We start from the raw sequence: 20,983 nt of genomic DNA, 5'->3' as shown, positions 1-20,983 counted from the left end.
CTAGTACATCAAATCACAACTTAGTTGAAGATATGTCAAATGACAAGTTGATTATAGAAATAATAAATTTATTTTAACAAATGACAATTTCAGTAGTCCTAATCATAACTTAACTGTGGGGTATTTTAGATATTTCGTCAAAATTTCATATTTGTAATATGAAACCGAGTCTTTTATGATAATTCAGGTTATCTCTATATAATTTTAGTAATTCGAGAGGTCTTTGTTTGTTATTTTTCGAAATAAATATATAAATAATATCTGGACTTTAATTTGACGATAAAAATAAATTGAACTTCAGCAAAACACGATATAATAGAATAATATCCGGACTTTTCAACGGTAGATTTCTCGCACTCTCCGCTCAGTCTTCCTCCGTCCCTCTCTTCTGCGTCTGAGACCATGCATAGACAGTCCCTGAGCTCACCGTCCTTAAAGCTTTACAGCCATGGCGGAGCCAAGGAAGAGACGGAGAATGTCGAAGAACCGAAGCTCAGAGACTCTGTTTCATCGTCGTCCATATACGACGAAGACGGCGATAACGCCGGGAAGAGTCGTCGAGCATCATCGCCTCCTTCCAGAACAGACAAGTTCATCCACCTCCTTCCCATTCTCATTTTTTGCTGCTTCCTCGTTCTCTACCTCTGCTCTCACACTCCCTCCGCGTCAGACATGGAATCGTTTCGCAGATTCAAGCTCTCCTCCGAGCGTTCTGGTATAATGCATTTCCAGATTCCCACATTAATTTCATTCAACTAATTTTCTTTTGCTATTTTTTTTTTTAACATTCTCTACCAATGTTCTTATAATGCATTTCCAAATTTTTTTTGATAGACTTAGCGGTGGATATGAACGATATCCGGCAGATTCCAGCAGACGGAGCCGATATTTTGCCGATTCGCACCCTGAAAAATTTGCAAGAGACACGGCCACACAGGAAATTCGCCGATTTTTAAGCCGCATTAACTGGTTTTACCATCTTGATCATTCCTGCAACTTCGTTTATCAGAATAGCTTTCTTTGCTTCACTTTCTTGGTCGTGCGTGAAAATTAAACAATAATAAGAGGAAGAAAAAAATAAGTTATGCTCTTAAATTCTGTATAGGCATCTGAAATTTGGAATGCAATGCCTCGCCGGTTCCTAATTTATAATTGATAAATTACCAAAAGATTATCCGCCTCTGTTTCAGTTGTTTTGAGCTGTGTTTGATTATTGCAATTCGGAGGGGGTGGTGGTGTAGGTTAAAGTGAGCCTCCGGCGAAGGCGCAGGATAGCAGTTGCGCCATTTTTTGGAACCCAGCTGGATTTTGGGACCGTTAATGCACTTCGAATTGAGAGGTAGGGAACTGGATGCGAATGCGATGCCAACTGGAAATAATTTGAGGAAATTATTATCTGGATTAAATTTGGTTTTTTTTTTTTTTTTATTTCATCCCATCCACGTTATAATATGAAGATCCAATTTAGTTTTAAATATAACATATTAATCTATTGAGAAAATTGAAAAAAAAAAAACAGCTGAAATTGAAAAATTACACATAAGGACGCGTTCACAAAATTGTTTTCAAAACTCATACAATTGTTGTAACGGGTTCTTATTTATAATTTTTTTATTTCGGCGGTTTTTTTCTACTTCCTAATCTATTTTATATAAAATTTTTTAAGATCATATTATATTTAATATAATTTTTTAAATAGTTCTTATATTAAAAAGTGAAGAGATGATCACGTTGACAGAGATCCAATTATTTATAACAAAACAAAGCTATCCCTCGTTGCATAATCTTTGCTTTCCTTCTAATAATGTTCAGTCCTCTTGGAAAAGTTCTTTATGACTGGTTCTCTGAAAGGAGCAAGTTTACCTATTAACACTTCTATTTCAATTTGAATTGATAATTAATGAATGGAAAGTTTTGTGATTTTGCATAATTTGGATATCTACTTTCCACTCACTCACATCATTCTTTTTTTTTTTACCAGAAACTCACATCATTCAATCTACACCTTTGTACAAGAGGTTTGGTTGGAACCTAACTGATTTGGCAAAACTCTAAATTTAATCTCTTCAAGAATTAAGATCTTAAGTTGGTTCGGATTAGTTTGGATTATGTTAAAAAGAGATTTTTTTTTCAATTAAAGATACTGTAATTATGTTTAGAAATTATATTTGAAGTTATACTCGTTTTCGGAAAGAAAATTGATATTAAAATGATTACAATTACGATTACAATTTTATAAAAAGAATTGAAGTTAGAAAAAAAGACATTTATCCTTATGATATGTTACTTAATTGGATAAAATGTTTAAAAGATCAAAGCATTGATTCAGTTATGTGAAAAGTAAAAAGTAGTATTGATTTCAATTTGTTGAGAAAAAAATATATTGAAGTTTCCATATATTTAATTATGGTCCCAAATATAACTTCAACTTACACATTATCTCGATGATTTGGTTTTATGTAACCAAACCAAAACTGAATAAAACAATTAGATTTTGACATTACAAAAAATAAACCAACTCTCATTTGTAACTATTTTGTCAGTAATTTTGAGTTTTTTTTATAAAAATTATGCAATAACTTTTTACCATTAATATATCATATTTTTGTATAAACTTTAGCATGGTTTATATTGAATTTTAATTAAGATTCTTAATGGAGTTTTTCCTAAAACTTCCGTGACAGAATTTCGGGAGTTTTTCAGAGCAGACAGTCCCACGCATTGGTTCCAAATAGGAATGGAAGACAATGGGTCTCTAAGAATATCAAGGTAGATCAAAGATATAGGGCTCGTTAAGATCAGCAATTGGAAAAGTAGCTTCTTAGAAAAGTAGCTTTTGAAAAAATAAAGTTAGATATAAATTAAATTGGATAAGCTGAATTGTGTTTGGATTGGAGTTTAGAAAAGTCAGTTTGCAAAAGTAAGATTGGTAAAAAGTTGTTTGGATTATGGTTGAGTAAGTTTGATTATAAAATAACTAAAATAGATATGAGTTTTAATAAATAATAAAAGGCCTGTTTGGGATCACGTTTGGGCCTCCAAACGTGCATCCCCAACGGAGAAGCAACAGGCAAACTGAAAATGGGTGTTTGGACACACGTTCATGCAACCTGACTTCTGCCACTGAAATGCACTTCTGCTATAAGTTGAAAGAAGCTATTTTTTGGTGAGGGTGTGCGTTGCAGAATACCGTTAGAGGATTTGGGTGTTAATTTATTGATTTTGTGCGGCACATGTAACCCGACATCTTAACATTAACACACTAATGTTAGTGGACTCTTTCTCTAATATATTGCAGGTGTAACTTCATGAATTTTGCGACAAATATCAAATGTCTTGAGGGTGAGGAGACAAGGCCAAAGAAGCAACTAAATTAAATTTCCTTGTTTTTAATAATTTTATTTTCATTACTTCTTTAAAAATCGTAATGTTTTCTCTCTCTATTGTTAAAGGCTGTGAATATCACGAGTAGCGCACCATGGAGCTAAGTAGCTGCTCGTGACTCGTGAGTGGAGCTCCTGTTAGCGCTCATTCTCCCTTGGCTCCTTGGCATCTTCCCGAGTCTCTCCCTCTTTGGGATGCTACTTTTGAATTCCCTCAATATTTTTTTCCCATCAATCCACTACCTCAGTTTTAAATATAAGAATTAATTTGACATTTAATACGGTTTTAAATATAAGATTTCAATCTACTTTGTTTTATATTTATCTATTTTTCTTAAAATAGTCTTTGCAGTAGTTTAATATATTAAATATTTTGTCAAATAATAGTTATAACTAATACACGTGATTATCATGAATATGTTAAGATATTATAATAACTAAATTAAGTGATTTTTTTTTAATTCACTTATATTAGTTCATTAGCTTTTATATTAAAAATCAGAAGTGTTATAATATAAGAGTTCTTTGGTGGATCTGATGGAGGCAGATTACAATTCCACAGCAACCTGAGGAAAAGATTTGAAGCTCTAACCCAACGGAAGGAAAACCTTCTCTATATTCAGAAGAGGGATAATTCTTCCGCCGTGGAAGAGGAAAATCCTCCATACGAGACGTTCTCTCAGAGAGAATGGAGAAAATGTCTACTTCGGATTTCGGAAAATAAAATCACAATATTGATCGAAGAAAAAAGGGATGCAAACACAATGAATGTGGGTAAAATTTATAATGTATTTAATAGAATAAAAATACAATCGAAATAATCATTCTTACTTAATGATCCATGCATTCGTGCTTGGAAAAAAAAAAAAAAAAGTATTATACTTGATTACTGTTTAGGTTTGGATCAACCTTGAATTAATTGGGACACAACCTTTCTGTTCAATTACTCTTCATTAATTTTTTTTTACAAATAACTTCAATCTACTCGTATCTTTCAAAAAACTACAGCCATGCACCGTAAAAATAGCATTATAATAATAACAACAAGAAGAAGCTAAAACAACAATGTCAGAATCGGGCTAGACCTGCTAGTTCGACCACAAATTGGTGCCTGGTCCAATTAGGGACAAAGTGAAACCTGGCCAACAAAAGAACCAGAGGGAACTGGTCAAAACCGATCATAAACTGTTTTTTTCCCTTTGAAAAAGTTCAATATCACAAAACTATGTTATTTTGTATTTTTCTTTGTGATTTTCCTTTAGAGTTATATATCTATATATATGAATGATAATTCATTGGTGATTTTAGTCAATGATAGAAACTTGGGCTGCTTTTGTTAATGAATTAATGTGACGTGTGATAATTTTGGTGATATGTAGCAGATAATAAATGGTAGTTCTATTATAATAATGGTATGATTGACTATAAATTTTGACAATATTCCTTAATTATAATATTTTAATTAAGAATGGTCTGACCACGGACCCAGTCCGGTTCTAACCACATTGGTTAAACTTGATTAAAAAGCAGACCCGGGGGAAAAAAAAGGGTCGATTGAAGAGTCAGCTCCAAAAGACTTTCACAGGAACAAGGTAACAAGTTACATATTACCACAAAATAAATGGAGAAAGCGACACAAATCATAAAAACAAAATCATCAAACACCTACATACTTCGGCACATCTTTTTCTTACAAAGGAGGGGGGGGGCTAAACTGCAAATTTGTCCAAGTAACTAGTGAAATCCGAGCTATATTTTAAAGCAGAAACGAAAAAAGGCTACATAAGTGGGAAAAAGTTGGCAGGAGTTCCATACACAAGAAGAAAATTATAGGATCAGGCCTTCAGGAGGAGAAGACTTGTATGGGTTCTATTCACCTGTTGTTGGTGCATCTAAGACTCGGAGGGGGCCGGGGCATGCTGATCCTTTTGCTTCCGTTCCTCTTCTGTATTTTGCACTTTCTCCTTTGTCTTCTGTCCTACATCTTCAGCTGTCTTAACAACCTTACTGAAAGCACCTGTAACCCATGAAGCCCCAGTGAGTATATAGCGATTTTTCATGATAGCAGAACCCGCTTCATTGACTTTCTGTTCTGCAGCTGCAAATGCCGTTTTGGTTTTCTCTGAAACCTGAAACTTTTGATCCACTTCTCGAACTCGATCACTCACGGCTGAAGCACCAGCAGTTATTTTCTCACTGAACCCAATTTTCTGATCAAAAGATGCAACTTTTGCTGAGGCAGTTGATGATAACTGATGCTTCTCATCGAATGTCTTTGCTTTGGTGACGGTATCTTTCCCCAAGACAAAGCCCCTAGCCATCATGCCGGTGACCACATCCTCTGCCTTTCTTAAAGCAGATTCAGAACCACCAGTAGCAGGAGTCTTACACTCAGTTACCTGTAAAGCCACAGAAACAGTTATGCCAAAACAGCCTAATCTGGTTTAACTTCTTTCAAGTGATTTTATGTGAGAGGAGTTTTGTCCTGTAAAGCATAGAAGAGTTTTTTTTTTTTATATATATATTCTGGGGTTTTCCAAAACACCCCTTAGTACAATTGTAGAGGTTCATGCAAAGCTTACAGGTGATGTCAAAGCAGCTGGTGGGACCTGGTAATCAGGATCCACAGTTATTGTAACCGACGAATCAACTATTGTTGCTCCCTGACAATTGTCAAACCAGGGTGGAACTTGGTTACACAATTAATTGTAAGGTATATGAACTGATATACAAAAGAGATAGATGAGGTTGTGAACAATAACTCATTATATAATTACAGCCATGCGACTCCCCCCCCCCCCAAAAAAACCCCAAAAAAAAAAGGGCACAGTTATATGCTTCCAAAATAGAGGCACCAGAACATCTTGGTAATAGATAAAAATAACCCCACCAAGAAGAGAGCCGGTGGCAAATAAAGAATGCAACGCAAGCTTATACTTTTAACCACAAGGTCTCATCCGAACTATTCAAAATCCCCTCTTGCCAGCCCCTTCTATTCATGTTAAATCTGACATTGACTGATCTTAGTTCCCAAAGGATACTTCTATCCAAAAGCCACGAGAGAATTTTCAATATCATGACTTTCAAGAATTTGTACGTCATCCATCCAGTAAGATCAGAGAACTCTAGATTAATATATTGCAGTGCCAGCCCTGATAGTCAAGCTCCAAAATAATCCTAAACCCTCTCATTTGTCTGCTGTCGAGGAAAAGGAAATCTAAGATTCAGAGCCAACATTTTGTTATGATTGGAAGAGGTTTTTTTCAATTGGAGATCTTTATGGTCAAAAAACTAGTATGAACATCGCCAGACCATCTTCTTTTCCTTGCAGTGTAGTTTAAAGCTAGAAATGAATCCAGATCCTGATTTCTCAAAAAACAGCTCTAGATATATGCAAGTTCGAAAAACTTTCAAGGGGCAGCACAGATAACACAGATAACCAAGAAAACTGAGACGCTTGTTTAAAAAAAAAAGGTTTTCCAGACAATATGTGAAGCGAAATTATTCATCATGATTGAAGATAACATGAGAAGTGACCTTATTTTAAACAAGAAAGTTCTTGACAAAAGGAGATTTGGAAGCCTATCTGAACCAAGCAGCAATCCACAATTGTCAGATGGATTATATTTTCCAGATACTTCACTGATATTTATCCAGAAAGCTACATATATCAACTGACCATAGCACCTCTAAAAAACTATCAAGGCAACAAATCACAGACTAGAAAATTTGCGGTACTTGACCGTGTATTAAAATTCAAGTTCATTGATGATAGTCAAATTACCGATAGTAGTGCAGCAGTCTCAGCTCCTTGTGCATCCTTGAAGGTGACATAAGCAATTTGAGATCGTTCATCATGACTACATCAGATAAGAGGTCACAGTTATAGTTTAAAAAAGAAGCTCAAATAGACAGCACCATAAAATAAGGGACTCCATACGTCAAATATAGCAACTTCCCACTTACCTCCTCAGTTCAACATACTCAATATCACCAGAAAAGAAAAAAAACTCCTTAAGGTCTTGTTCAGTCGCTTCCAGTGAAAGATTACTGACTTTAACAGTTTTTGTTTGCTGCATAAGCGAAGTTAATGAGATTTTAGATATGTCACACTCAAAAGCAAAGGTTAAAACATATCACAGATTCACAGGAGTACTGACAATCAATAGAGAAAGCCTACACCTAAAGGCCAGATGCATGGGGGAAAGAAAAAAACGAAACTTTAAAACACAATTCTGGTCACCCGCAGATAAAAATATTTCAATCAGCTAGACTAAAGAAACACACACATTCACTTTCCGACTTCTCCCCTGGATAAGAAAAATTGGACCACCCTTTAAAATCTCTTTCTCATCTGCTAGCAGCCAAAATAGTACGGCTTATAATTTGGAAATCTTACATGAAGCATGCAAATTTTTCCAGTTCTTAGTACTCCGTGTTTGTTCCATTCACAAACAAAAACAGTTTCCTCATACTTCAAAGCATTAGTTTTGGTGATGATTTTAGTGATATAAAATCCATCTTTGAGATTAATTTTTTTTCCCATTTATTACTATGTATAACCGAGGTTCTAACTTCTAAATAGTTAGCTAGCAAAGTAAATAATTCTATTATCCAAAAATAGTCTTGCCATGCAGTTTGGTCATTTTCTTTACTTTTTTAATTGTGTAACTTTCAAGATGACATCGTTTAATCTAAATTATGAAACAAGTAGAATTGGAGCATCGTTTCCGCACATCGCTTCGTATAAATAATCAGATAAACTATTGAAGCATGGTTTCGGAATATCTTACGACCACGTATTGGATTATTATTGGAAAACACATCTGCAACTAATCCACTACCAATAAAGTGAATCTTAAATAGCAGCAGGTAGGAATTGGTTAAACCTATAGGAAAATTGCGTTCTAAGAAGTGATGGATATGAGAGAAAATAATACAAACGGCCGGCCTTTAAGCAAGAGTTGAAAGTAACAGATAGATCATTCTTTCAAAGCATAATATACGGAAACAGAAATTTACACCGAAGAATTCAAGCCAACAAACAATTTAAGCATTCGCACACGAAACATTTCCATCCAGTCCGCACATAAGTCAACCAAGCTAAGGCTCATACAAATAAGACGGACAAAGAACCAAAACTCACCGACATCGCGAAACGACTGGCAATAGAAATCTCTCGTGAACTGAAATCACCAAGTAACTCAGCTATCGGAGGGATTATCTCTGTGGCAAAGCCTTTGAAAAGCGAAGTCCGCGAAGAAGATTTTGCAGGCGGTTGATTTTTATTTCACAAGAGTGTTTTTTTTTTTGGGGGGGGGTTATTATTGATGGGTCTTAGAAACGCGTGCTTGACTTAGGTTCGCACGTGCGAGTGCGAATACCGTAGCGAGAAAGGAAATTCTACCGTGTTACTTGAAAATGCCCCGAGTCGGACACGGAGCCCCGGTTTTCCTTTTTGGCCGGCAAACACGGGGTTGAGGTGTGGAAGGAACATTGATTTATACAAGTGCTCGTCATAAATATGCGGTTGATAATTCATTCTCGTGCTCGTTTGGTTATGATAAAACGGTAACAGGATACATTTGGTTATAATAATAAAAATATCGGGAAAAATAATAATCTACGTGTTCATTTTTAGTTGAGTTAGTTATAATAAATTAATGTTGTATTGCATTGGATTTGGACATATCCCTCCTTAAAAATATTGGAAAAATAGATAAATATTGGAGGTAAAATCTAACTAGCTTTTATATTGAAAATGAGAGGTAGTGTATTTTGGGAAAAATTGGATTAAGATCCAAAAGAATTAAGTACCAAAAAAATCTTTTGAAATCACTGAATTAATCTGAAGTCTCAAGAAATTTTATTGCAAGAAATTTAGTTTCAATTATTAAATTGCTCTCATATTGAAAAGACAGTTATTAATAACTTAAAGTGTAACGATTAATAATTGTCACGGCAAATATTAACAATCTATACATTAAATCTTTGTGATATACTAAAAAAATATATTATTAATATTTGCTGTGATAATTGTTAATTATTGTATCTTAAATGATTAATAAGAGTGATACCCTTTCAGTTGTCAATATATACTTTAAGTAAATAAGAGTAATTTAGTAATTAAATAACTGGATTCTTTTTTAATGAGGTCCTTTGGGATTCAGATTAATTTAATAATTTTAAGGGATTTTTTAATTTAATTCGTTTTGGATGGGACTTGATACAATTTTTACATATTTTTTAATTTGCAATATGGTAGGTTAAAAATAAATTAAGAAGAAAAAAATTAACTTGATCATCGTCAGTTTAACCTTAGTTAAGTTAAATCAAAAAAATCTCGAATAAGGATCTTTGACTGACAGGTTTAGCACCCATTTCGATTGGAAAAACTTTCGGATGCTTCCACGCTCTGTGAGCAGTAACACAATCATTGCGCAGAGAACCCTTCATAATTTAGTATGGACAAAAGCCACTTTTCTAGTCTCTTTAAATTCATATATAAACCACAAGTTAAAAATCTTTATAATTATAATTTAATGACATAAATAAGAAATACAACGGTGGTGTAAAGCGAGCTCAAATGACATGAAAGCCAAAAGTGAGCTGTAAGCAGAAAGAAACCTCGTAATATAATAAATAGATACATAATGTTAATAAAAAATAATTTAACTTTTAATCGTTTTTTTCTCAATTTTTTTCTCTCAATTTCAACTCAATACAATTTAGTGTTTGTAGTTTGTAAAATTAAAAAAAAAAACATGGAAATTTAGTTGTATTAGGGTAGAGAATTATAATAACTTCCGCAAGCCTTTTGACTGTTAATTAAATATGGATGAAAGAATAGCTATTGAGATAGTAAAATATAAGAACTAAATTGACAATAAAAAAAATTAAACACAACAAGTTATATTCTAAAAAAAGTGTTAATGATTTAAATTAAATTTATATATTATGATTATGCGGTTGAATATACTACTATAAATAAATGTACACTCCAACTTCTTAATCCAAACCAAGCATAAAGATTATGTTCCCCCCCTTTTTTTTAATTGCAAGCACTAATAATATCATTGAACCTAAATTTTATATATTATGATTATTATAGTTGAAACATACTACTACCTCTGGTTCTTAATATAAGAATAACTGACTAATTTGAGTATATTGAGAAAATTAGTTAAGTTAGTTATTTGTAATAAATGTGTGTTTTCTTCCTTAAAATATCATTACTAATCATATGTATTAGTTATAACTACCATGTGATGAAACTTAATATATACAAGACTAAATTATATTTTTAGTCCTTTAACTTTATATAAGGTTTCATTTTGATCCCTTAACTTTAAAAAGGATACTTTTAATCCTTCAACCTCAAAATTATTAGTCTTAAATGTATTTTTTTTATAATAATCATAGTTGTTTTGAATATTAAATTGAATATATCAGCATTTAGTAATGTTTTATCAGCATTCAGGAATTTAATATTATCATTTTTTGTTAACAGTTTTAGGATTAGAGGATTAAAAGTTTACTTTTCAAAATTAAGGGACCAAAATATAATTTTGTATAAAGTTAAAAGACTAAAAATATACTTTAGCCTATATATAATTATTACAAAAACTATTTAAAAAATAAATAAATATGAAAGAAATATTTAGAATCAAATTGAATATCAAATTACCTCTTATATTATATTAATGATAGAAGATAGCACTATTAATAAATATGGAAACAATTGGTCACGAACGACTCATATAGAAATAACAAGAAATCATGCACCACAAAATCGTCCGACAATAATTTAAACTTTGGAGCTGGAATTAACAATGAGGAATGATCATTAGTAGCAGTTCACAAGGGGCCATGCCACCCAAAAAGAAGCTTCATTGTTCTACAAAAAAACACGGGCAAGGAAAAAAAAAAAAAAAAAAAGCAAGAAGCTTCACATCGGGCCTATACGAACCCACCACGTGTCCTCGTGGGTCCACATCAACGTGCCGGCAAGGCATTACAGCCAAGAATTCGTCCACCATAGTCCTCCCCCAAAGAAACTCCCTCACCGAATCGTACATTAGCGACATTCCACACTTTCTACCTTTCTCTCTCTAGACCACCACCATCATCATCATCAGCGTCGGCTCAGTTTTCTCTCTCCTCAATCCGCGCCGGGTTGATAGCATCTGTTAACCTAATTCACCCTAAATTCGATTGTGGCTTGCAGATCATTATAAACAAAACATCACGTTCTCTTGCTTTCTCAAGGATTTCTGTTTGATTTCTCGAGAAAGTTAGGGTTGTCGTCGGGAGAGATAATAGCAGCATGAGCTTTCAGGATATCGAAGCCGGCCGGCCTTTTGCTCCGAGGCGAAACCTAATCAATGGCAAGCAAGACCCTACACAGGCGGTAGCGTCGGGTGTATTTCAGATCAACACAGCCGTGTCTACGTTTCAGAGGCTCGTCAACACCCTTGGAACCCCGAAAGACACGCCCGAGCTCCGTGAAAAGCTGTGAGTGCATCCGTTTATGTAATTCGATTATTTTCATGATTCTGGAATATTTTGATTTGCTTGTTTATGTTGAACGATGGTCGATTGTGGTTTACGTTGAATGATTACTCTGTTGCTTCTTTCTTGCGAGTACAATGGATTAAGTTTCATTGCTAATTTTAAACTACGCCATAGCATGGTTGTGCGGCTGTGTTTATGCGCGCATGTGTGTGTGTGTGGCTAGTGCAATTTGAATAATGAATTTAGTAGGATGTTATCGATCACCTTTTGGCTCTGGCCTGGAGCCCTCATGGATGTTGTAAAAAATCAGGAATTCTGGAAGCCTCTAGCTGCATGTCTCCCTGCTACTGCTTTATGGTTGTTAGATCCTCTAGCTATCTGCTGATTACGAAACTACAGCTCTATATTGTAGCATGTCGTCTCCTTATTTATCATCTCACAATGAATACTGTCTTGGATACTCCTATTTTGGCCTTGGTCCTATTTTCGCTGACCCCTTTTTATGTCGAGATTAAGCTACAGTGTTATATAGCCATGACAATATTCATATCAAGACACGTTGTGCGATTGAACTAATCATAAATACCTTTTATATTTATAGTTAGGTTTATGAGTTGAGAATAGTTGAGGTGATAAACAATGTCAAAGTTACTGATAAACTAAACGTTAATATATTCTAGTTAAGTTGATGTCTTTTAATCATTCTCTACAGCAGCAGTCTTGTGAGATCTTTTACCTTCGCTGTTTTTCTGACTGCTCTTAACTTTCAGGCACAAGACGAGACTGCATATTGGGCAATTGGTGAAGGATACATCAACTAAACTTAAGCAAGCTAGTGAAATAGATCATCATGGTGAAGTTAATGTAAGTTTAGACTTTTTTCATATATTGGTTTCATATTCATATCTAAAAGCACAGCTTGATGGCACCGTGTAACAAGTTTGTATGAGGACCGATGAGCATAGACATGCTATAGTCATATTCTAAAATGTGCGAATATCTATTAAAAGCGAGATATGTATTACTTATTAAAATTCTTCCTGAAACTTTTACATTGAGTGGTCTAAGCTTAAAAATAGAGTTCCACTTATTTTTTTTAATCAACATTACAGAAGTTATCTGTATATCATTTTTAGGGTGACATGAACTTCAATGCTTTTGTCATGATTGCAGGCAAGTAAGAAGATAGCAGATGCCAAACTTGCAAAAGACTTTCAGGCAGTGTTGAAAGAGTTTCAGAAGGCCCAACGGCTTGCAGCTGAGAGGGAAACAGCTTACACTCCTTTTGTTCCACAAGCAGTTCTTCCCTCAAGGTGTCTTATGTTGATGCAACTTTATTGAGTGAATTGATTTGAAGAGATGAACAGACTACTTTTAGAAAACTACAGATTTAGTCTGTACTTCCCTGTTTCTGAGCTTTTTTTAACTGACAACCAATTTTCTGTTGTTATTTGTTAATTCTTATTGCCTCTGCATGCATTGCTTATGAAGTTTTGAATTGCAGCTATACAGCTAGTGAGATAGATGCCTCTGGTAAGAGCCAAGAACAACAGGCTCTTCTTGCTGAATCAAGAAGGTGACTTTTCATGTCTTAATGATAGCAACTTAGCGATCCGCTATGTCATTTACTGATTTATTTTCATGGGACTGTGGTATTATTTCTACCTTTTCTAGTAAGAACCAGTGAAGTTTTCATCAATTTATGTAGCAATACAACATGAGAAAAACAATTTTGAAATATAGATGAAATATTACTTATCGCTTTTCTAGCTGTAAAAGGCTGAAGAAATAATACCAAGATCTGGTGGGTAATGGCTGATCCTGTCACGGATTTTTTTTTTTTTTTTAAATAAATTTTGATAAGAATTGAAGTATTTAACTCAGATTTGTATTGCCAAAAGGCTAGTTTCCAACTTCATCCTGTTCCTGTTGCATATTTTTATTTTAATAGCACCTCAACTCTTGCATGTTTCATGCTGCAGGCAGGAGGTCTTGATGTTGGATAACGAGATAGTGTTTAATGAGGCTATCATTGAGGAAAGAGAGCAAGGCATTCAAGAAATCCAGCAGCAAATTGGCGAAGTAAATGAGATTTTCAAAGATCTTGCTGTACTTGTTCATGAGCAAGGAACCATGATTGGTAACGCAAATTGGTCTTGATATTATTGGCTGATTTACATGCACTTTTCATTCCTTTTTCTTTTGCTTTTTTATTTTGGTGTGAATGTGATACATGCATTCCTCTTTTACTAATCCCCTGCTTGGATTGGCGATTAAAATCACTTATAAACATGTTTCACAAAAGCCGAGACAAAACTTTTTTTACATATTTACTTCGTATTTTGTAAATCATGATTGAAAAGTTATTTATAAGCTATTCCAAATAGGCCGTAAACTGTGTCTGGACTGGTTCATGTTATGATGTTGATTTTTTTTTTTTTTGGGTGTGTGTAGATGATATTGGCTCCAATATTGAGAACTCGCATGCAGCAACTGCACAGGCGAAATCTCAATTAGTGAAAGCTGCAAAGACCCAAAGATCAAATTCATCTCTGGTAATTTACTTGTCTTCACTTGTTAAGGTTATTATTAATTCATGGATTACCTCAATTAATTCTCTATTGTCCTACCTCATCTGGTCTTGTGCAAAGTTGAACCAACATAGGCAACCTTAGTAGCATCAACTATTTTTTGTCTGGTTGCATGGTTCACAACCTTTACCTTTTGCTTTTCGGGGTTGGGAGGAAGCGGTAGGTTTGCATGGCAATTATTTACAGCTCCCTTCTGTTTACTGGATAAATTGTAGATTGTCCCCATTTTGATCTTTGACGGCTCTTTTTCATCCTTATGTTCAGTTTTTTAGTATTTTTCTCATTTAGGCTCACTTCCTTTTGTTTTTCCCTAGACTTGCTTACTCTTGGTGATCTTTGGAATTGTGCTCCTCATCGTGATCATAATCCTTGCGGCCTAGTCAAAGACTGTCTATAATGGATCAAACTCAACATTTAAGAGGGGCAGCAGATGACATCTCCCTTGACTGATTTTACTGAGGTTGTTTCATCAGATCTCACAGTTAGCTGGAGTTTGTGGCATGTGTTGTCAGTACATGATGTGGGATGCACACGAGTGAAATATGATTTTGTGTGGAGTGCTTGTTCTCTTCTCCAAGTTGGTGTTTGGGTTTTAAGGATGTACCACAATCCGATTGTTGGCTAACGATTTACTTATTTTATTTTTAATAAAAAAAATTGCATTCTTTGGATGTACTTACCCCCGTTTATGCATTAGGAAGGTTGGCTATGCTGAATCTTTACCAAAACCCTTTGTGGGACAATCCTTTTCTTGGCGGTGTTCCTGACTGGGTCTCGGGTTGTGCACCAAAAAATGGATGCATTCAGTAAGCTCTGTTGGTGATTGACCTTTAGTGATTACGTCTTAGCTGTACGATCTCGTTGATCTATTTCATCAAAAATTTCATATTTGGACCTCAAAATTTCATTTTTGTAGCTAATCCGTAATAGATTTATTAAACAGATGATGCCCATTATTGGTGACGGGTCCATCGCGTAGCTTAAATCGGTAATGTTGTCCGTTTACCCCTTTTGAGAGCAAATCAACTAACAAATCATAGCAGGAGCATTGGTGCGTTAGAAGATGAGCAAGGCTGGGGAGGCACATAACCGACTCACGAGGGTGCTGGGAATTGTTCGCAATCGCACTGAAAGGAGGGGGGCAAGTGAGGCTTCGGAGGTGGTGCTTAAGAGTTCGTCACTGGCCACTTGTTATTAAGATGAAAGTGTACCTTAGTGGCCGTTTCTTGCTATTTCTTTTCTGCCAACACTAGTTCGCCAAAACACAACAGAAACGAGCGATTCAGGTTTCAACAACCAGGCGAGCATGCATCCCATTATTAAGATAAAATACTTCAAACCGAAGATATATATAACCCCTTCTGGGAACAATGCCTTGGTGGTACAAAGAAATAAAGATACGCCATAATATTACCATCTTAAGACCACCATGATTCCAATGCTTAGATTCAACATGAAGGCAGTATTAAAGAAAAACTAATTATAATTTGATTAGATTAGGGCCTCATATACAAACTAGATACAGGATGCGCAAAGGAAAAGCATCAGCTTTCAAGGCGGGCGAGTGGAGATGTAATTATATCATACACATGACTAATATATTGTTTGGAAGAGGATTTACTCTAACCAGCACGAAAGATTAATCTACATTTATAATAAAGACAATCAACCTGCTCTTGGATCAGATGCAAGAAGACCCATCTGCTCCGTAAGTTGGCTCATGTGTTCAGCTTTGTCCCACCCGTCTTCCATTGGCTGCGCCTCATTAGACAGTGCTTCAGCTGCATTGATCTCAATATCTTCAGGCAACGGACTTCGCAGAAGAAAATCATCCCAAAAGGAAGGATTGCGTAACAAATCCTCAATGTCTGCATCAGGAGAAATGCTACCAACATCAGCGGCCAATGACTCATTCACTCCCAACGAAGTAGGATCCGTGTTGTCCATTGCAGGTCTCACATAATTTTCTCCAGGAACATCAGGAATACTCTCTGTTACCATCTCTGGTATGGGTGAAAGCTCAGGCATGATGATGTCTGCCTGAGAAGCAGAGACAGCAGGTGCAGTTTTTGTAGATGGGATTTTGGATTTGTCAGCTGAGGGGCCCAAGGTTCCTGAAGCAGCTGGAATGTGAGAAGACTGCACTGAAGTTGGCGGAACCTCTTGAAGTGTAACTCCAGAAGTCCAGCTTGAAGAGCTACTACTGTCCATTGCACTGGATGATGATGAACCATCCCCAATCAAGTAGTTATCAAGGTTGTTGTTAAAAGATTCCTGCCTGGCAGTATCCATTTTCATTATCTTCCTTAGCATTGTTTTTGCCGCTTCATTCATCAGAGGCTGATACTTAATAATTTGTCCATCAGAAGCAGGAGTACATTCTGTTTCAGCAACACCTTCCTGCTTAAGCCGGCGTTTTTTGTTGGCTTCAGTTATGCGTCTATTGCTCTCATTCTGCTGTTGTACAAACTGAGCAAAGAAGCCAGGGCTCTGGACAGCCTTGGCAAGGAATGACATCATCTGCTGTTGCCGCTGTTCCATTCCCTGAAGGCGCTGAACCATTGTCTGCAGCTGGTTATCAGTGGTCTGTTGCTGCTGTCTCAACCTCACAAGCTCCTGCATGAGCACATTCTTATCTCTTTTAAGCCTCTCAACCTCTTCTTCAAGCCCAAACTTCCCAACTTCTACACATGCCCCTACTGATGCATTCTGTCCATGGGAGTTCTGTGTTTGTTGATTATTATGGCCGTGTGCAGGTTTTCGTCGAGTAATACTCTTAAGCAAGTGCTTCTGACCTCTTAGAAAACCCTCATTTGCAAATTCCCATCGATCTGGATCCACCTTCCGAAAACCCTATTGAAGACAATGACATTTAGAAGGGAAAAGAAACAGGAAAGGTTTAATGCATCCTCAAGTAAATAAATAAAAATGCAAAGAATCAGAATTGTACAAATACGATAGTAGACATACTTGGCTAAACTTCAAGTGTAAATATAAAACAAAAAATGAACAAACATGGCTCTAGCACAATAATAATATGACACAGGACGGTCTATTCATGAAAACTATTATTCATATAGCTCAAGTCATGGTCCTATGGACCTGCTCTAGAAGAGAAACTCCTCCAATCAATTACGCAATGCAACTTCTGAGCTCTGATATTAATCAAGCAGAAAATATCAATAATGAAACACAAGTATCAATGTGGCAGGCATTTTCATCAACTCTGCAAGAAGTTAAATCTCCACGGATGGACTTCCAAGCAGAAAATCACCCATCTAATAATATTAGTTTGTATCATGAGAACGTCTAGATTAAATGATTGCTGCAAAATCAGGAATTACCTTCACAAAAAAGGCAAGGGTACTAATAAATATAATTGACATTGCCACTCAACAGAGAATTCACCAAAAATGTTGTAGAATGAGTACCAAAACAATGTTTGAATATCTAAAGAACAAAACGCAACCTGGTATTGATTCACAGATAAGACAACTTAATGCGGCCAGAGTCCAGAGACACCGGGATTTCAGTACTTGTCTATGCTATAATCACTGTGAGAGGCTCCAAGACAAAAACACAAACAAAATCATATTAATGATCCCAAATACGGGGAAAAATTTAGGTTAGGTTACACTAACATTTGAAAGCACAACAGCCTCATGCTATGTATCCATGGCAGCTCTGTGCCATTTAGGCAGTTATTATATTAAACAGAATGAGTATCGTTGGGTAGTAAGGTAAATTATTATCCATTCCACAACACGGATAGCAAAGTGGATCACCACCTTCTCCATGGAATCAAGGATCAGTGTAGCCCCATAATATATCTAGCAAAACCTAAGCCCTGTGCCTTCACATGCCAAAAATAGACCAACAGAATAAAAATATTCTTCCAATAAAAATTTGTGAAGCTTATGTACTACTCATCGTGGGGATGGCAAAAGTACAATAAAACATTCACAAGGAGATTAACTACACTTGTTGCAACTATTCCTGGGGCATTCTCATCAATAGGCTATCTAACAAGGAACCAACACCAGGTTAAAAAGCATATTAACGAACTCACTGTGTGAGGAAACATTTCATTATATTCTCAGCAATCTCCAATCTTCCTAACTTTATTTGGGCTCGTGTAGCAGCTTTAATAGCCATTTATCATATCATACACGAACAAATTAGTAACCAAGTCACTGCTAAACCTGACAATTGCTTTCTTTGTTAATTCTGCTTCTTCTACTCCATCTACTCGCTGACTAAATGCTGGGGGAATATATATCTAAACTTAGATTTCTTAGGCCATTCATTCTTCTGTCATGCAGAAGCAAAATTACACATCCTGGTCCAGATTTTCGCTCAGTTGAAAAGCTGAAGCAGATTCCAAAGTCATATCAAGTCAGATATCTCCCTTATATGAAAAAGAACCAGGACGGTAGATTGCAGCCAAAAAAACAAAGAAGAAGTAAAAAGATCGTTCCTCCTCCTCAGTATTATAACATACACACTGCTAGTTAGAATTAGAATCTTATTTTGTTGCCACATGTGGGCCCAACCTAGTTTAGACTGCAAGCAAAATTCACAGCCAAACTAATCTAAGGATAATTGATAACCAAATCAACTCCAAAGCATTCAAATCAAAATACTGCACACTGATAAAGTACGGTCTGTTGTCATCAGCACACCAACAACAATTAACTCCGACATAAAAATAATGGTGCAACGAATTGAAAAATGATGTAAGCGAAAAAAAGCCATACATAAGTGTTCAGCTGCCTCACAAAGCTAGAGAAATTGTTGTGCTTGAAGTATTTGGGCAATAGATCTCTGGCAAACTCTGGGGGGTTCCAAACCACGAAGCTATTGTTGGTTGGGCTCCAAGACACGATCGCATCAGAGGCCGGGTCGTCCACCATGTCATAGGTCTTACTAAGGAACGGCGGCGGAGCGTTCGCATTAGAAATGGGCGCCGGTGCCGGAGCCTCCATCTGGACGTCCCCGCCGTCTCCACTGCTCTTATTCTCTCCATCCATATCAGAAATTTGATTATAAAAGATATATCTACATCAGAAGACAAGACTATGATTCTAATTCAATGCAAGCCATTGGTGCGAAACTTAAACCCTAGTCGGAAGGATAGATCTGGAGTGCAGAAAAGAGCAAGACTTTCAAGATAAAGAGAGAAAGGAAAAGTGCGTGAATTGAGAGAGAAGAGGAGATTTTGTACGGACCGGAGAACGAAGACCACCGGTTTTACATCGCAGGCGCGGCGGTAATAATGGAAGAAGCAACCCAGTTGCACATTTCAGGGCTGAGAGATAACGTCGTTTCAATACGACCCCAAAAAAAGTTTTTGCCAAAACGACAATTTTGTTCGTTTGCGGTAAAACTTGTTGCTGTAATTTGAATTTAAATTTAAATTTATTATTTTTACATAAAATTTTATTTTAATTTTCTAATTTTATAGAATGTATTTCACTTCTCAAATCCTACTACTATCAATTTCATTGCTTAAATATTAATAAAATATTATCAAATGTTAATACATTAAGTTTAACTTTTTAAAATAATATTAATTGATGAAAAATCATCACTAACACAATTAAAGTTAAAAACAAAACTAAAATTTTTGGCCCCAAAAAAAAACTGAAATTAGAAACCAAGTCTCATTTGTTTTTGGCCACACAAAATTTGAGTTTAGCTGCTGCGGAAGGGTACAAAAATTTCAGAACACAAAACGAAAATAGTATACTTACGAAAAAAATACAGTATCGGCCAAAAAGGTATATTTTTAAATCAATTGTCCTCATAAAAAAGGCATTCATTATTTTAATCTGAAAATAAAAAATATCTAAGTTAATTTAATTTTTAACATTGACTTTATTAATGGAAATATATTCTTACAAAATATTCAAATTTTTTTTGACAAGGCCGGTTTTTTTTTTTTAATGTATGCAAATATGAAATTGGGTCACGTCAAATTCTCTCTTCAATAATCACATCGCTTAAAATCTGTATATTTACTAATGGGGTTAGGTTTAACGAAAGGAGTTAGGGGGTGTTTGGATAGAAACCAAACCATGGTTTCAGAAGTGCTTTTACGGATTACAAAGTAAATATGTGGAGGAGGTTACCTCGTTTTGCGGAAAAGTGATTCTGAAACCTAGGTTTTGGTTTTGCCAAACACCCCCTTAGTTTCTCACAACGTGATGAATCAATGTTCAAATCCCGTTAAAAGAGGTACTCACATTTAGTATCCAATAATACTTTAAATAGATTACCTCTAATAGAAGGATACCTATATTTTAGGGGGGAAAAATCTGGATGTTTGCTTGGGCTCGCGTAAACATGATAGGAAGGTATATTCGCAAATTATAGACAAGATAATTCATTCTGTATTTCAAGCTGCATTTTTAATTCCTAATTTGTTGCCGCTCTTGCTGTTTTCTTTTCTTGGTTTTTGTCCGAATGATCTTTTTTTCGTTTCAACTATTGTCT

The 20,983-nt window shown here is 35.5% G+C and overlaps 4 protein-coding genes across 4 annotated transcripts; 2 read left to right on the top strand and 2 right to left on the bottom strand.

Moving 5' to 3' along the window:
- Nucleotides 1–402: 402 nt before the first annotated feature.
- On the top strand, nucleotides 403–1,145 carry LOC114758073 (uncharacterized). Its single transcript, XM_028947090.1, has 2 exons — nucleotides 403–715; nucleotides 835–1,145. The coding sequence occupies exons 1-2, from the start codon at nucleotides 403–405 to the stop codon at nucleotides 954–956; spliced, it is 435 nt and encodes a 144-aa protein (XP_028802923.1). The 3' UTR covers nucleotides 957–1,145.
- Nucleotides 1,146–4,942: 3,797 nt separating this feature from the next.
- Nucleotides 4,943–8,682, bottom strand: LOC114758081 (binding partner of ACD11 1-like). Its single transcript, XM_028947101.1, has 5 exons — nucleotides 8,530–8,682; nucleotides 7,350–7,456; nucleotides 7,168–7,243; nucleotides 5,966–6,046; nucleotides 4,943–5,782 (listed from the first exon to the last, which is right to left on the bottom strand). Exons 1-5 carry the CDS (start codon nucleotides 8,533–8,535, stop codon nucleotides 5,276–5,278), a joined length of 777 nt encoding a protein of 258 aa, XP_028802934.1. The 5' UTR covers nucleotides 8,536–8,682; the 3' UTR covers nucleotides 4,943–5,275.
- Nucleotides 8,683–11,670: 2,988 nt separating this feature from the next.
- On the top strand, nucleotides 11,671–15,216 carry LOC114758080 (syntaxin-22). The gene is made up of 7 exons (XM_028947100.1): nucleotides 11,671–11,897; nucleotides 12,668–12,761; nucleotides 13,071–13,210; nucleotides 13,402–13,473; nucleotides 13,880–14,037; nucleotides 14,352–14,452; nucleotides 14,803–15,216. Exons 1-7 carry the CDS (start codon nucleotides 11,710–11,712, stop codon nucleotides 14,866–14,868), a joined length of 819 nt encoding a protein of 272 aa, XP_028802933.1. The 5' UTR covers nucleotides 11,671–11,709; the 3' UTR covers nucleotides 14,869–15,216.
- A 799-nt stretch (nucleotides 15,217–16,015) lies between these two features.
- Nucleotides 16,016–19,773, bottom strand: LOC114758079 (heat shock factor protein HSF8). The gene is made up of 3 exons (XM_028947098.1): nucleotides 19,717–19,773; nucleotides 19,246–19,546; nucleotides 16,016–17,341 (listed from the first exon to the last, which is right to left on the bottom strand). Exons 2-3 carry the CDS (start codon nucleotides 19,516–19,518, stop codon nucleotides 16,154–16,156), a joined length of 1,461 nt encoding a protein of 486 aa, XP_028802931.1. The 5' UTR covers nucleotides 19,519–19,546; nucleotides 19,717–19,773; the 3' UTR covers nucleotides 16,016–16,153.
- Between the last annotated feature and the right edge of the window lie 1,210 nt (nucleotides 19,774–20,983).

This window comes from Neltuma alba, unplaced genomic scaffold (genome assembly GCF_004799145.2).
Source record: "Neltuma alba isolate B1F8T4 unplaced genomic scaffold, ASM479914v2 tig00010663_pilon, whole genome shotgun sequence".
NCBI classification, from domain to species: domain Eukaryota; kingdom Viridiplantae; phylum Streptophyta; class Magnoliopsida; order Fabales; family Fabaceae; genus Neltuma; species Neltuma alba.
The sequence above is the reverse complement of the archived record's forward strand: the minus strand, read 5'-3'. Positions and strand labels throughout refer to the sequence as shown.

Excerpts from the sequence above, each read along its gene's own strand:
- LOC114758081 (XM_028947101.1), bottom strand. Across the intron at positions 6,047-7,167 it reads AGACTGCTGCACTACTATCG|GGAGCAACAATAGTTGATTC; the intron begins GTAATTTGACTA and ends GACAATTGTCAG. Across the intron at positions 5,783-5,965 it reads CAGCTGCTTTGACATCACCT|GTAACTGAGTGTAAGACTCC; the intron begins GTAAGCTTTGCA and ends GTGGCTTTACAG.
- LOC114758073 (XM_028947090.1), top strand. The coding sequence starts at position 403 with ATGCATAGACAGTCCCTGAGCTCACCGTCCTTAAAGCTTTACAGCCAT. Across the intron at positions 716-834 it reads GCTCTCCTCCGAGCGTTCTG|ACTTAGCGGTGGATATGAAC; the intron begins GTATAATGCATT and ends TTTTTTTGATAG.
- LOC114758080 (XM_028947100.1), top strand. The coding sequence starts at position 11,710 with ATGAGCTTTCAGGATATCGAAGCCGGCCGGCCTTTTGCTCCGAGGCGA. Across the intron at positions 13,211-13,401 it reads CAAGCAGTTCTTCCCTCAAG|CTATACAGCTAGTGAGATAG; the intron begins GTGTCTTATGTT and ends TTTGAATTGCAG. Across the intron at positions 13,474-13,879 it reads CTTCTTGCTGAATCAAGAAG|GCAGGAGGTCTTGATGTTGG; the intron begins GTGACTTTTCAT and ends TTCATGCTGCAG.
- LOC114758079 (XM_028947098.1), bottom strand. The coding sequence starts at position 19,518 with ATGGATGGAGAGAATAAGAGCAGTGGAGACGGCGGGGACGTCCAGATG. Across the intron at positions 17,342-19,245 it reads TGAGGCAGCTGAACACTTAT|GGTTTTCGGAAGGTGGATCC; the intron begins GTATGGCTTTTT and ends TGTCTTCAATAG.